Below are 15,034 nucleotides of genomic sequence, written 5' to 3'. Positions count from 1 at the left end.
GAGTTTCTGTCCCATCTCTTCCCCTCCCCCAAGGAGGTATAAAGTCTACAAGTGTCTTAAGCCAGCAACTCACCATAAGTAAACCAGCACGAAACACTGATTCTTGGCAGGAAAAAGATCAACAAGTCTTGACTGGTTAGTGACAAGTTCAAATGTCCCTATAAAGAATAGTCTAACGCATCAATCTATACCATGTATCACAACATATACAAGAGCTTCAAGTAACCACATTTAGCTGATGGGAGAGAAAAGTACCCAAAAGAGCAACAAAGAAAGAGGAAATATTTTACTTTGCCAAGCACATTAAAATATGGTTCAGAAAGGTCTGATACTCACTGTTCTTCTTGTACATCAAAATTTCAAAGGAATTCATCTCATAGTTCTCAAATGTTTGCCGCACCTTTTCAATTGTATCTTTATCAGTCAGCTCCCCATACATAAAACTGCAAATCAACCAAAGAACTCAAGTTAGATTAACAAATATTTATTATTTGTTAACATACCAGCGTATGTTAAATATGCATTCTATACCTAACACTCTGCTATGTGGAATGAACATACACACACACACACACACACACACACACACACTGAAAACATTCAATCAAAAATAAGAGAAAGGAAAAATAAAAGAGTAGAAAAGAGTAAATCAGAAAATAGTATGACCAACACATAAGGAATTACAGAACACAGAGTCATCACAGAGTATTGTCTGAGTACTCACAGAAGGCTTCCCAGGGGTAAGGTCAAACGAGATCTAAAGAGCAGATGGAAATTAACAGAGAAACAAAAGAAGAAAGAACATTCCAGGCAAGAGATTGGCACGTGCAAAATCATACAGGTGAAAGTGAGGTTAATTCTGGAACTTGAATGTAGTTCAGTGCAATGTGACTGAAACACAGAGAGTGAGGGGAAATTTTGCAACAGATGACACAGAGGTAAGTACAGGCCAGAGCCTGCAGGAGAGCATGGTCTTATAAGCCATGTGAAGTAATTTAAACTTTATCCGAAAAGAACTCTTAGGAACGATGCAGAGTAAATTTGGACCAAAGATTTTTCTTCTTCTAATTCCCAACAAAATAAACAAAAGAATAGAAAAAAAAATCACAAAAATTCACCAACTACACAAAAAAAGGGGTGCAATTTGATGCTCTAAACATTAAGACAGAGCTAAAGAAGGAACCAAAATATTCAGCCACTGTCTGTACAGGTCTTTTTCCTACCCTCCTCCGCCCACCAAAAAAAAAGAGAGAGAAAGAGAGAGAGAGAGAGAGAGAGAGAGAGAAGGCATTGAGTTTAAAAAAAATTGAGATAATAAAATCCTACAAATGCTTACGAATACACCTCCTTACTGCTCATGTTTGGAGAAAAGTAGGCTAAGGGGGGATATCAGAAGCATGAAAAAAAACCTAGAGAAAACCTCTGGAGAGTAGAAGCTCCTACCTACTAGTGCTGATTCTCAACAGAGGAGAGGAAACTGCTTAGGCCCCACACTGAAAATGGTCTGGAAACCAAGGTTTGTTCCTCTAGGAACAAGATACACCCCCAATGAGGCAGGGCCAGCCACGGCACAGGACACGAACCAAAGGCGAGAGGAGAAAAGCCATCTCTCGATGGGGCTCGAAAAGCCAGTCCTCTGACAAAGGCTCCCCATGGACCAGCGAGCATCTCCCCTGCCAACCCCAGGCCTCCAGTGACAACAAGGAGGGACAGCGACGCTCAGCCCTCAAGGCTTAGGTAACGTAGAAGCAGAGACATGGGCTTACTGTTGAGTACCCACCCCATCTTCTAAAGCTGTGCCTACTGAATGCAATCTAACTGAATTTTGATGACTTGAATCACATAATCATAGAATCTCAGAGCTAAAAAGAACCACCGAGATGATCAAGTGCAATTCCTGAACCACCAGGTCAAGTGCCATGCTTCGCTTGATACTGGCACAGCCTTCGGCATACTGCAGGCTTCCGTTTCCCAACACCCTGTAAGAAAAGTGCCCTGGCTGTTGACTTTATGAATTCTATGTCACTTTTATTATGTCCCTTCCCAACCCACTGAGAGCTGTGTTTCCCCTCAGCCTATCTCAGGCAGCGCTCTGCCTTTGGGTTGCACTCTTCAACTACAAACCAGGAAAAGAGATAATCAAGCTTGTTGAATTCTCTTTAAAAAGAAAGATAGATCAGGACTGCATCAGTCCTAGGAGGACAAAACTTAAGCTCGATGACCATTTATGTAGCCAGTTGCTCACAAGCCTTTTCAGCTTCCTTCCACTTTCTGTGAGTTAATTTGCTGGATAAGTGACCTCCATTTAAGCGATGGGATGGCATGTGTGCTGGCAGTTTCCTTCACAAGGTAAAACAAATGGCTGTAAAATAGAGTCTTCAGACAAATGAAGTACTGGAGTGATACCCAGCTCTCATTCATCCTAGGTACTTTCTCAAGCTGTGGTTTACTCATAGGTGACAAGTTTCCTTTCCCTGGACATTAGATTTCACATACCTGCAATGCAAGAAGTAAGCAAAAGAGTCTCCTGAGCTATGAGAAACACAGCTAGCACAAGGTATGCTTGCTTTAGAGAAAGGACACTTCAGGGATTAAACACGTTTCTTAGAGAAGTTGGCTAAAATAGCAAATTTATCTGATTTTCTTAATGTCTCTTTTGTAGCCAATAAAAAGCAAGATAGGTAAGGAGAGCCTGATCAAGTCACACTAAAAAGGAAAGCCAACTCTCCTAATTTGTTGTATTGTATATGTGCATATACAGATATAGATGTAGATGCAGATATACACACTTAAGAGGATAAAAAGCATACCAAGAATATGAGAAAATTCTATTGCATTACTTAAAAGTCATAATTTCTAAACCTTCGAGCAATGGGGCGGGAGGGGGGAATCTTCAGCTTTCTATTTCCCAGTCCCCCAAACCTAAAATTTAAGAAAATGGTAAGATTTGAAAACATTTCATCCTTTTCACCAAACTAGTTACTTGGCTGACTTAATACTGTGAAAATGCAACTTCTGAAAACCAAAGACGATGCCTGGGGCAGACAAGTTTTCCCATCCTTCATAGATGAGTTTCTTTGGTGACTTGGCAGGACTGGGGAAATGATTCTGCTTCATGCAAACACACTGAAGACAGAGGACTCTGAAGAAGGAAGGGAGTGAGAGGAGGCGAAGACAACGCTGAGCCAAGACCTTCCCACGGCACTGCAGGCTTTCCACTCAACACCTTAAAGAGGCTTTAAAACAGCTGTTCCAGCACCATGGCTGAAGGGTGCTGCTTGGTTAGTAATCCTATCAAATACACAAGCTACACTGCTAGCTCCATCTGCCTGTGCCTTTGAGTTAGAGATCAGAAAGGGATGTAACAAGAACTAGAAGGCAACAAAATATCGCTTCTGTTCTGTTTTTCTAATGAAAAGCCCTATGAACAAGGCCCTTGTCTCCAACACTGTAGTTATTCTCCTAATAAAATGGTTCACAAATCTTAAAATTAATTTAATCGTCTAAATTTTTTTTAACTTTATTGAATCTTCTAACTTTCATGTTCAGTTTTATCTAAAACCTCATAAACTCCTGAGTTCGCATTTTACAGATAAAATGATTTTCCTGAGATTCCCTAGGTTTTCCCCCATCTCACTGCAAGTTCGTCAGTTGTGGGAACCATGTTTTAAGTCTGACTTTCCCAGCACAGTGTGTGAACTGAAGATGATATTGCCATAAATAGTCCTGAATAAACATTGAATGAGAGAAAGGCGATTCCCACACTGAGTCAGCCATTTTCTTTTTCCAAAAGATACCATGATAGATTGTCCAATAGAACATCCCCAATCATAAATACCTGCAGGTACTGCTTTTTTGCATCACTTCCGCCCTGTGATAGCCAGACAGCTTGCAAAATCCATCATTGCTGTACACGATAGGCCAGTCCACTATCTGGGCATTCCCCAACACAAAATTAGTATCTGTTAAAAAAAAAGAAGAAGAAGAAGAAAAAGAAAAGAAAAGAGCACATGAGGCAAGACATTAGCTGAGATTCAATGAGGACATAAACAATGTCAACTAAGCCAGGTAATTTTGCTTCCCTCCACAATAGTCTTTTAAACAGGAAAATGGCCCTTCAAGGAATACAAAAGAACAGTGCTTTAGAGTGAATATTTTGAATGCAAATGCTAAGGTTACTATATCCCAAGAAGAAGTTAGCAAAGGAGGCATGCTTAACCAACCAACCAACCAACCAACCAACCAACGAATCCTGAAGAAATCCAGTGATTCCCATGAGACACGTTCTAGTCCAAATTTTTCATCTCAGTGAAAGTTATTCTAGTAATATGGAGCAAGACACAACCTAAAGTAATTTCTCCTGGGCTCTATCCAGTATCTCAGGCTTGTCAGTCTTTTGGCTAGAAGCTACAGATCGGTCTTGTTGACCCTGATTAGCCTTCGCCCACCCTCAGAGAAGGCCTTGTTAAGAGGAAGGGGGCATAGGATTGCCTCTTGGAACACGCACGCCATAGACAGCCCTCCTCTTGGTGAGGAGTGACCAAGAAGCCTAGGAAGCCTCCTAATACCAGAGCTTCCTAGAGCCTGAGCCAGATGCTCCCAATAACAAAACCTTCTTGCTGATTTGGAGATTTTGTAGCCCCAGCAGCTGTGTTGGGAAGTGCTTTCACAGAGCGGCAGTCCACCATTCACTTCACTGCAGGGATTAAGGAGGCCAGAGGTGTCTGGCTGTTTAGTGTTCTCGCCACTCCCCACAGTTCTGAAGATCAACTCTTCAACACTTTCTGTGCTCAGGAAACCAACTGTCCCTCTTTTCTTTTCAAGACCTTAAATTAAGCAAATACTATCCAGAACTTAAATGTAAACATTATTTTAGCTTGCTTCTCTCCTCTGCACAGAATAGTCACCCATTCCCAAAAAGAAAGAAAGGGCAGGAGAAAGGGAGGGAGGAGGGAGAAAGAGAGGGAGGACAGGCATATACCCTTCTTTTGTTCTAAACTGTATGGGGTTTTGTTTACAGATGTATGCCACTTTCAGTGAAATAATGGTGACACATCATGTCCTCATTTAATTGGGTGGTTAATTTTGTTCTAGTACAGCACTTACAATTTATTTACAGTATGGGTAACCATCCCTTCCTCTATGTGGGGAGGAGTAGAGGAGGCAAAGGAAAGAGGAATAACTAAATCCGGTATTTTTTAAAATGCTTTGATCTATTTAAAAAGAAAATAAAACACAACTTTCATGAAGTTAATCTGTAAACATGCTAATTTTATAAATACACTTTTAATGAAAATCTACAGCCAGTTCGTGCTTCCATCTCCCCCATATAAACATAAGTACAGGCATACCTCAGAGATACGAGGGTTCGGTTCCAGACCACCACAATAAAGTAAATGTCGCAATAAAACGAGTCAGAAATTTGTTGGTTTCCCAGTGCATATAAAAGTTATGTTTATACTGTAATGTAGTCTATTCAATGTGCAATAGCATTATGTCCAAAAACATAATTTACACACCTTAATTAAAAGACGCTTTATTTCTAAAAAATGCTACCATCATTTGATCCTTCAGTAAATGGTAATCTTTTTTTTTTTTTACTTTTTTTTATTAGTTTCAGGTGCACAAAACAATGTAATAGTTAGACATTTATCATTTATATCCCTCACACAATGACAACCCCCCTCCCCCATCCACTATCCCTCTGACTTCGCACACAGCCATTACATTTCCACTGTCTCTATTCCTAATGCTGTACTCCGCTTCTTGTAACTATATATATATATACACACATGTATATGTATATATATGTGGGTGTATATATAATTGTAGTTGACATTCGTTGTTGTTCAGCTTCAGCTTCAGGTGTACAGTGCAGTGATCAAACATCTACATCATCCCAGAGATGGTCTCCCTAACGAGACAAGTGTCCATCGGATACCCTACAAAATCTTTACATTATTGATTACATTCCCCAAATTGACTTTTGTATCCCCGTGGCCATCTTGTGGTTACTGACTGCTTTCTAATCCCCTCACCTTCCCCCTTATCCCCACCCCCCCGCCCATCTAGCAACCCTCAGTTTTTCCTCTATGTCTCTGAGACTGTTTCTGATTAATTCATTCATTTATGCTTTTCTTTAGATTCCACATATAAGTGAGATCATATGGTATTTGTCATTCTGTCTGACTTATTTCACTTAACATAATGTTCTCTAGGTCCATCCATGTTGTTGCAAATGGTAAGATTTCTTTCTTCTTTATGGCTGCGTAATACTCCGTTGTATAAATGTACCACAGTTTCTTAATCCAGTCGTCTACCGATGGGCATTTCAGTTGTTTCCATGTCTTGACTATTGTGTATAGTGCTGCAATAAACATAGGAGTGCATAAATTTTTTTTGAATTAGTTTTGGATTTCTCCAGATAGATACCTAGGAGTGGAATTGCTGGATCATAAGGTAGCTCCATTTTCAGATTTTTGAGATACCTCCATACTGTTTTCCATAGTGGCTGCACCAATCTGCAATCCCACCAACAGTGCACAAGGGTTCCCTTTTCTCCACATCCTCACCAGCACTTGTCATTTGTTGATTTATTGATGATAGCCATTTTGACTGGGGTGAGGTGGTATCTCATTGTGGTTTTTATTTGCATTTCTCTAATGATTAGTGAGGTTGAGCATTTTTTCATATCTGTTTGCCATCTGTATGTCCTTTTTAGAAAAATATCTCTTCATGTCCTCTGCCCATTTTTTTAATTGGGTTGTTTGTTTTTTTGGAGTTGAGTCAAGTGAGTTTTTTATAAATTTGAGATATTAACCCCTTATTGGATATATCATTGGCAAATATCTTCTCCCATTCAGTAGGATCCCTTTTTGTTTTATTGATGGTTTCCTTTGCTCTGAAAAAACTTTTTAGTTTGATGTAATCCCACGTTTATTTTTTCTCTTACTTCCCTTGCCCAAGGGGATATATCTGTAAAAATCTTACTCCGGGTAATGTCTGTAAAGTTTCTTCCCATATTTTCTTCTAGGAATTTTATTGTTTCAGATCTTACATTTAAGTCTTTAATCCATTTTGAATTTATTCTTGTATATAGTGTAAGGAAGTGGTCCAGCTTCATTTTTTTGCATGTGTCTGTCCCAGTTTCCCAGCACCATTTATTGAATAGACTGTCTTTACCTCACCGTACATTCCATATAGGCATGGATTTATTTCTTGGCTCTCTATTCTGTTCCATTGATCTAGGTGTCTGTTTTTATGCCAGTACCATGCTGTTTTGATTACTGTAGCCTTGTAGTATAATTTGATGTCAGGTATTGTTATACCTCCCACTTTGTTCTTATTTCTCAAGATTGCCGAGGCTATCTGGGGTCTCTTATGGTTCCATATAAATTTTAGGATTATATGTTCTATTTCTGTGAAAAACGTCCTTGGTAGTTTGATAAAAATTGTGTTGAATCTGTATGTTGCCTTAGGCAGTATGGACATTTTAACTATATTAATTCTTCCTATCCATGAGCATGGTATGTATTTCCACCTATTTGTATCTTCTTTAATTTCTCTCTTCAGTGTCTTACAATTTTCTGAGTACAGATCTTTTACTTCTTTGGTTAAATTTATTCCAGGTATTTTATAGTCTTTGAAGCAATTGTAAATGGGATTTTTAAAAAAATTTCTCCTTCTGATACTTTATTATTGGTATATACAAATGCAACTGATTTATGAATATTAATTTTGTACCCTGCTATTTACTAATTCATTTATCAGCTCTAATAGTTTCTTAGTGGAGTCTTTAGGGTTCTCTATATATAGTATCATGTCATCTGCATATGATGACAATTTTACTTCTTCCTTAGCAAATAGTAATCTTTTTGATGGTGGAAGATCTTGCCTCGATGTTGATGGCTGCTGACTGATCAGGGTGGTGGTTGCTTAAGGTTGGGATGGCTGTGGCAATTTTTTAAAATAAGACAATAATTAAGCAGTTTACTGCATCAATTGATTCTTCTTTTCATGAACATTTTCTCTGTAGAATGTGATGCTGTTTGATAGCATTGTACCCATAGTGGAACTTCTTTCAAACTTGGAGTTAATCCTTCAAACCCTGCTGCTGCTTTATCAACTATGTTTATGTAACATTCTAAACTCTTTATTTCAACAACCTTCACAGCATCTTTGCCAGGAGTAGATTCCATCTCAAGGAACTGCTTTCTTCCCTCATCTGTAAGAACTCCTCATCTGTTAAAATTTTATCTTGAGATTGCAGCAATTCAGTCACATCTTTAGGCTCCACTTATAATTCTAGTTCTCTTGCTATTTCCACCACATCTGCAGTCACTTCCTCCACTGAAGTTTTAAAGCCATCAAAGTCATCTATGAGAATTGGAATCAGCTTCTTCCAAACTCCTGTTAATGTTGATGTTTTGACTTCTTCCCATGAATCACAAATGTTCTTAACAGCATCTAGAATGGTGAATTTTTTCCAGGGGGTTTTCAATTTACTTTGCCCAGATCCATCAGAGAATCACTATCTAGGGCAGCTACCTTACAAAATGTATTTCTTAAATAATAAGATTTGAAAGTTGAAATTACTCCTTGATCCATGGGCTGCAGAATGGATGCTGTCTTAGCAGACATGAAAACAACACTAATCTCATTGTACATCTCTATCAGAGTTCTTGGGTGACCAGGTGCATTGTCAACGAGCAGTAATATTTTGAAAGGAATCTTCTTTTCTGAGCAGTAGGTCTCAACAGTGGGCTTAAAATATTCAGTAAACCATGATATCCTATTATCCAGGCTTTGTTATTCCACTTACAGAGCACAGGCAGAGGATTTTCAGAATGGTAAATGAGCATTGGCTTCAACTTAAAGTCACCAGCTGCGTTAGCCCCTAACAAAAGAGTCAGCCTGTCCTTTGAGGCTTTGAAGACAGGCATTGACTTTTCCTCTCTAGCTATGAAAGTCCTGGATGGCATCTTCTTCCATAGAAGGCTGTTTCATATACATTGAAAATCTGTTGTGTAGTGCAGTCACCTTCTTGAATTATCTTAGCTGGATCTTCTGGAAAACTTGCTGCCGCTCCTACATCAGCACTTGCTCCTTCACCTTGCACTTTTATGTTATGGAGATGGCTTCTTTTCTTAAACCTCATGAACCAACTTCTGCTAGCTTCAAACTTTTCTTCTGCAGCTTCTTCTCCTCTCTCAGCATTCATGGAATTATAGAGAATTAGGGCCTTGATCTAGATTAGGCTTTGGTTTAAGGGAATGTTGTGGCTGGTATGATATTCTATCCAGACCACTAAAACTTTCTCCATATCAGCAATAAGGCTGTTTTGCTTCCTTATCATTCATGTGTTCACTGGAGTAACACTTTTAATTTCCTTCCAGAACTTTTTCTTTGTTTCACAACTTGGCTAACTGTTTGACACAAGAGGCCAGCTTTCTGCCTGTCTTCGCTTTCAACATGCTTTCCTCACTAGCTTTTGATTTAAAGTGAGCAACATGTGACTCTTCCTTTTACTTGAACACAACTTGGCTAACTGTTTGACACAAGAGGCCAGCTTTCTGCCTGTCTTCGCTTTCAACATGCTTTCCTCACTAGCTTTTGATTTAAAGTGAGCAACATGTGACTCTTCCTTTTACTTGAACACTTAGAGGTCATTGTAGGGTTATCAATTGGCCTAATTTTAATATTGCTGTGTCTCAGGTAATAGGAAGGCTGGAGGTGAGGGAGAGAGAGTGGGGTGATGAACGGTTGGTGGAGCAGTCAGAATGCACATGACATTTATTGGTTAAGTTTGTCATCTTACATGGATGCAGTTCATAGCACCCCAAAATAATTATAATAGCAACCTCAAAGATCCAAATATTATAATAATGACAAAGTGTTAAATATTGTGAGAATTGCCAATAGAGAGAGAGAGACACAAAGTGAGCAAATGCTGTTGAAAAACTGGCACCATAGACTTGCTTAACACAGGGTTGCTACAATAAAGTGAAGTACAATAAAATGAGGTATGCCTACACTTTTTGAGTGCCCACTAGGTACCCAGCACAATGCAAGACCCTGGCAATATCCAGCTTGATGAGACATGGTCCATGCCCTCCAAGAACTTATCAGGACAAACAGACATGTGCAACAACTAACTGGAAAAAAAACAGATAAGAAAATGATTAACTCTGAGGGAGGTAAAGGACTGTGATTCAGAGGGGTCACACTTGAACTTGCTTCTAGGCTAGAAGGATGAATAAGATTCAGTTAAACGTTTTGAATGCCTAAGATGCAACTACTAGGAATTAAAATATGATGCCTGCCTTTGGTGAACTGAAGAAGCTGTAGGACCTAGGCATAGGACCTAGCATGAGCAAAGGTCTGGCAGCATGAAATGCATGGCAGACTGGTGTAGACACACAAAAGGTAGCCAGAAAGGAGATGAGCCTGAAGACCAGACAGGGAAGGGTCTTCAAGCTCAAGATCTTTCACTTTATCCTAGAGACAGAATAACTCTTCATGTTACTCTTCTCTCCCCGAATAAACTCACATTTCTTGAACTGAACAACTAAGCCTTAAAAGAAGTACAATATTAACTAAATTACCCCGAGGTGCACATGAAGTCTAGTCAGTGTAACTATTTCTCTTGACTCCTGAAACTGTAATTAATTTCCATCAGAAGACATAGAGTAAGAGGAAAAAACTAAGTGAACATTTTCATGGCTAATGCCCCACTGAGATTATGTTTTATAAGGGAAGAATAAACAGTTATAGATAATAGTTTGACAACATGTATTTATTTTCTTTCCTATACTATGTCTCACTAAAATAAAAGTAAATAAATTAAAAAGGTAAAAATCTACACATACACACACACACACACACACACACACACACACACAAAAGAGTAAAAAAAAATCAACAGAAAAAAATGACTATGGAAGAAGCAGAAAAAAATACAGGAAACAAAGAAGAAATTCTTTTAAAATCCCTAATTAGTATACTCAGAGAGATTCAAGAGATATTGCATCCATAAAAAAATAGAATTACAGGGGGTAAAAACCATAAGAGAAAAAACAAGAATTCCTGCAAACTAAAAGTGAGTAACAATTAAAAATTCAACATAAATGAAGTCTCAGAGTGTAGTACAGAAAGAGAAAAAGACAAGAAACATAAGAAAAAAAATAAAACATAGAGGATTAACCCAAGAGCAGGAATAACATGCATCCTAATTGGGACAACACAAAGAATAACACTAGAAAAGACCAGAAGACTTTTTAAAAAATTAAATCAATCAAACGTAAGGGTAAAATAATGGTATTTTCAGGTATATAAAGACCTAATAAATTTATTTCCCATGTATTCTTTCTTAGGGAGTTACTTCAGGATGTGTATCAGCAAAAATGAGGAAGTAAAGCAAGAAAGACGACAATATGGGAACTAGGGGAAAAGTGGTTCTAAATGTAGAAAGTAGGGAAGAAAGTTAATAGAAAGCATTCAGTATGGACTGGTTCAAAGAAGTTGCAGAAGAGAGTTATCTAGGGATAAACAACATAAAAATTCAGTGAAGGTATGTAATTTGGGGGACTGGAAAAGAAATTAGAAGCATCAAAAAAATCTGTTCACGAGCAACTATATGCCAACAAATTAGACAATCTGGAAGAAATGGATAAATTTCCACAAGCATACAATCTTCCAAGGATGAATCAAGAAGAAACAGAAAACCTGAACAGACCAGTTACTACCAATGAAATTGAATTGGTAATCAACAAGCTCCCAACAAACAAAAGCCCTGGACCAGATGGCTTCACAGGTGAATTTTACCAAACATTCCAAAAAGAATTATCACCTATTCTCCTCAAACTATCCCAAAAAATCCAGAAGGAGGGAAGGCTCCCAAGCTCATTTTATGAGGCCACTATCACCCTAATCCCAAAACCAGACAAACACATTGCACAAATAGAAAACTATACGCCAATATCCCTAATGAATATAGATGCAAAAATCCTCAACAAAATATTAGCAGACTGAATTCAGCAATACATTAGAAAGCTCATACAACACTATCAAGTGGGATTCATTCCTGGTATGCAAGGTTGGTTCAATATCTGCAAATCAATTAGCACAATACACCACATTAACAAAATGAAAAATAAAAATCATATGGTCATATCAATAGATGTAGAAAAAGCATTTGACAAAAATCCATCATCCATTTATGACAAAAACTCTTAGCAAAGTGGGAATAGAGGGATCATATCTTAACATAATAAAAGCCATATATGATAAACCCACCGCTAACATCATACTCAATGGGGAAAAGTTAAAACCATTCCCCTTAAGATCAGGAACAAGACAGGTTGCCCACTTTCACCACTCTTATTCAACATAGTTCTGGAAGTTCTAGCCACAGCAATCAGACAAGAAAAAGAAATAAAAGGCATCCAAATTGGAAAGGAGGAAGTAAAACTGTCATTATATGCAGATGACATGAAACTATGTATAGAGAACCCTCACAGACTCCACCAAAAAAAACTATTAGAACTGATAAATGAATTTAGTAAAGTATCAGGATACAAAATTAATATTCAGAAATCAGTTGCATTTGCATACATCAATAACAAACTATCAGAAGGAGAAATTAAGAAAAAATCCCATTTACAATTGCTTCAAAAACAGTAAAATACTTAGAAATAAATTTAACCAGAGAAGAAAAAGACCTGTACTCAGAAAATTATAAGACATTGAAGAGAGGAATTAAAGAAGATACAAATAAATGGAAACATATACCATGCTCATGGGTAGGAAGAATTAATATACTTACAATGTCCATACTACCTAAGGCAATATGTAGATTCAATGCAATCCCTATCGAATTACCAATTTTTCACAGAACTAGAATATATAATCCTAAAATTTATATGGAATCATAAAAGACCCCAAATAGCCACAGCAATCTTGAGAAATACGAACAAAGTGGGAGGTATCATGCTACCTGACAACAAATCATACTACAAGTCTATAGTAATCAAAACAGCATGGTTTGGGCATTAAAACAGACACATAGGTCAATGGAACAGAATAGAGAGCCCAGAAATAAATCCATGCCTATATGGTCATTTAATCTATGACAATGGAAGTAAGAATTTACACTGGGATAAAGACAGTCTATTTAATAAATGGTGCTGGGAAAACTGGACAGACATGTAAAAAAAATGAAGCTGGACAACCTTTTTACACCATATACAAAAATAAATTCAAAATGGATTAAAGACTTAAGTGTAAGACCTGAAACCATAAAACTCCTAGAAGAAAACATAGGAAGTAAATTCACAGACATTACCCTTATTAATATTTTTACTGATATATCTCTTGGAAAAGGGAAGCAAAAGAAAAAATAAACATGTGGGATTACATCAAACTAAAAAGTTTCTTCACAGCAAAGGAAACCATCAATAAAACCAAAATGCATCCTACTGAATGGGAGAAGACATTTGCCAATGATACATCTGATAAGCAGTTAATATCCAAAACTTATAAAAAACTTATACAACTCAACACAAAAAAAAAAAAAACCAATTAAAAAAATGGGCAGAGGACATGAAGAGACATTTCTCTAAAGAGGACATACAGAGGGCCAACAAACATATGAAAAAGTACTCAACATCACTAATCATTAGAGAAATGCAAATTAAACTGCAATGAGATAAACCCCTCGCTCAGGTCAGAATGGCTATCATCAATAAATCAACAAACAACAAGTGCTGGCGAGGATGTGGAGAAAAGGGATCCCTCGTGCATTGCTGGTGGGATTGCACATTGGTGCAGCCACTATGGAAAACAGTATGGAGGTACCTCAAAAAGTTTAAAATGGAACTACCTTATGACCCAGCAATTCCACTCCTGGGTATCTATCCAAAGAAATCCAAACCACCAATTCGAAAAAAATATATGAACTCCTATGTTTATTGCAGCACTATTCACAATAGCCAAAACATGGAAACAACCGAAATGCCCATCTATATATGATTGGATAAAGACACTGTGGTACATTTATACAACGGAGTATTGCTCAGCCGTAAATAAGAATGAAGTATTACCACTTGCAATGATGTGGATGGACCTAGAGAACATTATGCTAAGTGAAATACTTCAGACGGAGAAAGACAAATACCATATGATCTCACTTATATGTGGAATCTAAAGAACAGAATAAACTAACAAACAAAACAGAAATAGACTCAGAGATATAGGAAAAAAAACTGATGGTTGCTAGGTGGGAGTGAGGGTGGGAGAGAAGGTAAAGAGATTAGAAAGCACAAATTAGTAATCACAATTGTCATGGGGATATGAAATAGAGTTTGAGGAACATAATCAATAATTTTGTAAAGATTTTGTAGGGTGCCAGATGGGTACTGAACTTATTAGGGAGACCACTTCCTAGACTGTGTAGATACCTGACCACTGTGCTATACACCTGAAGCTGAAGTTGAATAATACTGAATATCAACTATAAGTAAATACATAGAGAGAGAATCACAGGATGTGGAGTAGAGCACAGGGAATATAGTTAATGGAATTATAACAACGATATATGATGTCAGAGGGGTAGTAAATTGCAGGGGGGTATCACTTTGTGAGGGTTGTAAATATCTAACTGTTACATTGTTTTGTATAACGGAAACAGATAAGATAAAAATATAGTATATTTTCCGCATTACATCTGACTTGATAACAATGCTGGTAAATTCTTATATAACAACAAAAAAAATTGTGAAAGAAGAGAAACCAAAATACACTATGTCATATCATTGTCATAATAATATAAACACCTTATTAACTTCCAATTTGTAAAACCAACACATAGTCAAAGTATGGAATATTTAATTACAAGTCTCTGAATATAACCTCATCGATTCTGACACTGTAAAAATATAAATGATAAGCTTAGAAAAGAGAACAATGATGAGATGATGTCTAGAGCTGACATAATGAAAAAGAAAGGTATCAATGTTTTACTTTAAGTTGCAAAAAT

General features: G+C 37.4%; 1 protein-coding gene across 2 annotated transcripts in view; it reads right to left on the bottom strand.

Moving 5' to 3' along the window:
- The window catches only part of KCNH1 (potassium voltage-gated channel subfamily H member 1), a 340,626-nt gene that overhangs the window by 304,936 nt on the left and 20,656 nt on the right, over window positions 1-15,034 (bottom strand). For both annotated transcript variants that reach the window (XM_033094007.1, XM_033094008.1), the window contains exons 2-3: window positions 3,839-3,962; window positions 337-443 (exon numbers count right to left, since the gene is read on the bottom strand). In XM_033094007.1, coding sequence (XP_032949898.1) covers window positions 337-443; window positions 3,839-3,962 — 231 coding nt within the window. The remainder of the gene's footprint in view (window positions 1-336; window positions 444-3,838; window positions 3,963-15,034) is intronic.

The sequence above is a fragment of the Rhinolophus ferrumequinum genome, chromosome 22, assembly GCF_004115265.2.
Source record: "Rhinolophus ferrumequinum isolate MPI-CBG mRhiFer1 chromosome 22, mRhiFer1_v1.p, whole genome shotgun sequence".
Lineage (NCBI taxonomy): Eukaryota > Metazoa > Chordata > Mammalia > Chiroptera > Rhinolophidae > Rhinolophus > Rhinolophus ferrumequinum.
The sequence above is the reverse complement of the archived record's forward strand: the minus strand, read 5'-3'. Positions and strand labels throughout refer to the sequence as shown.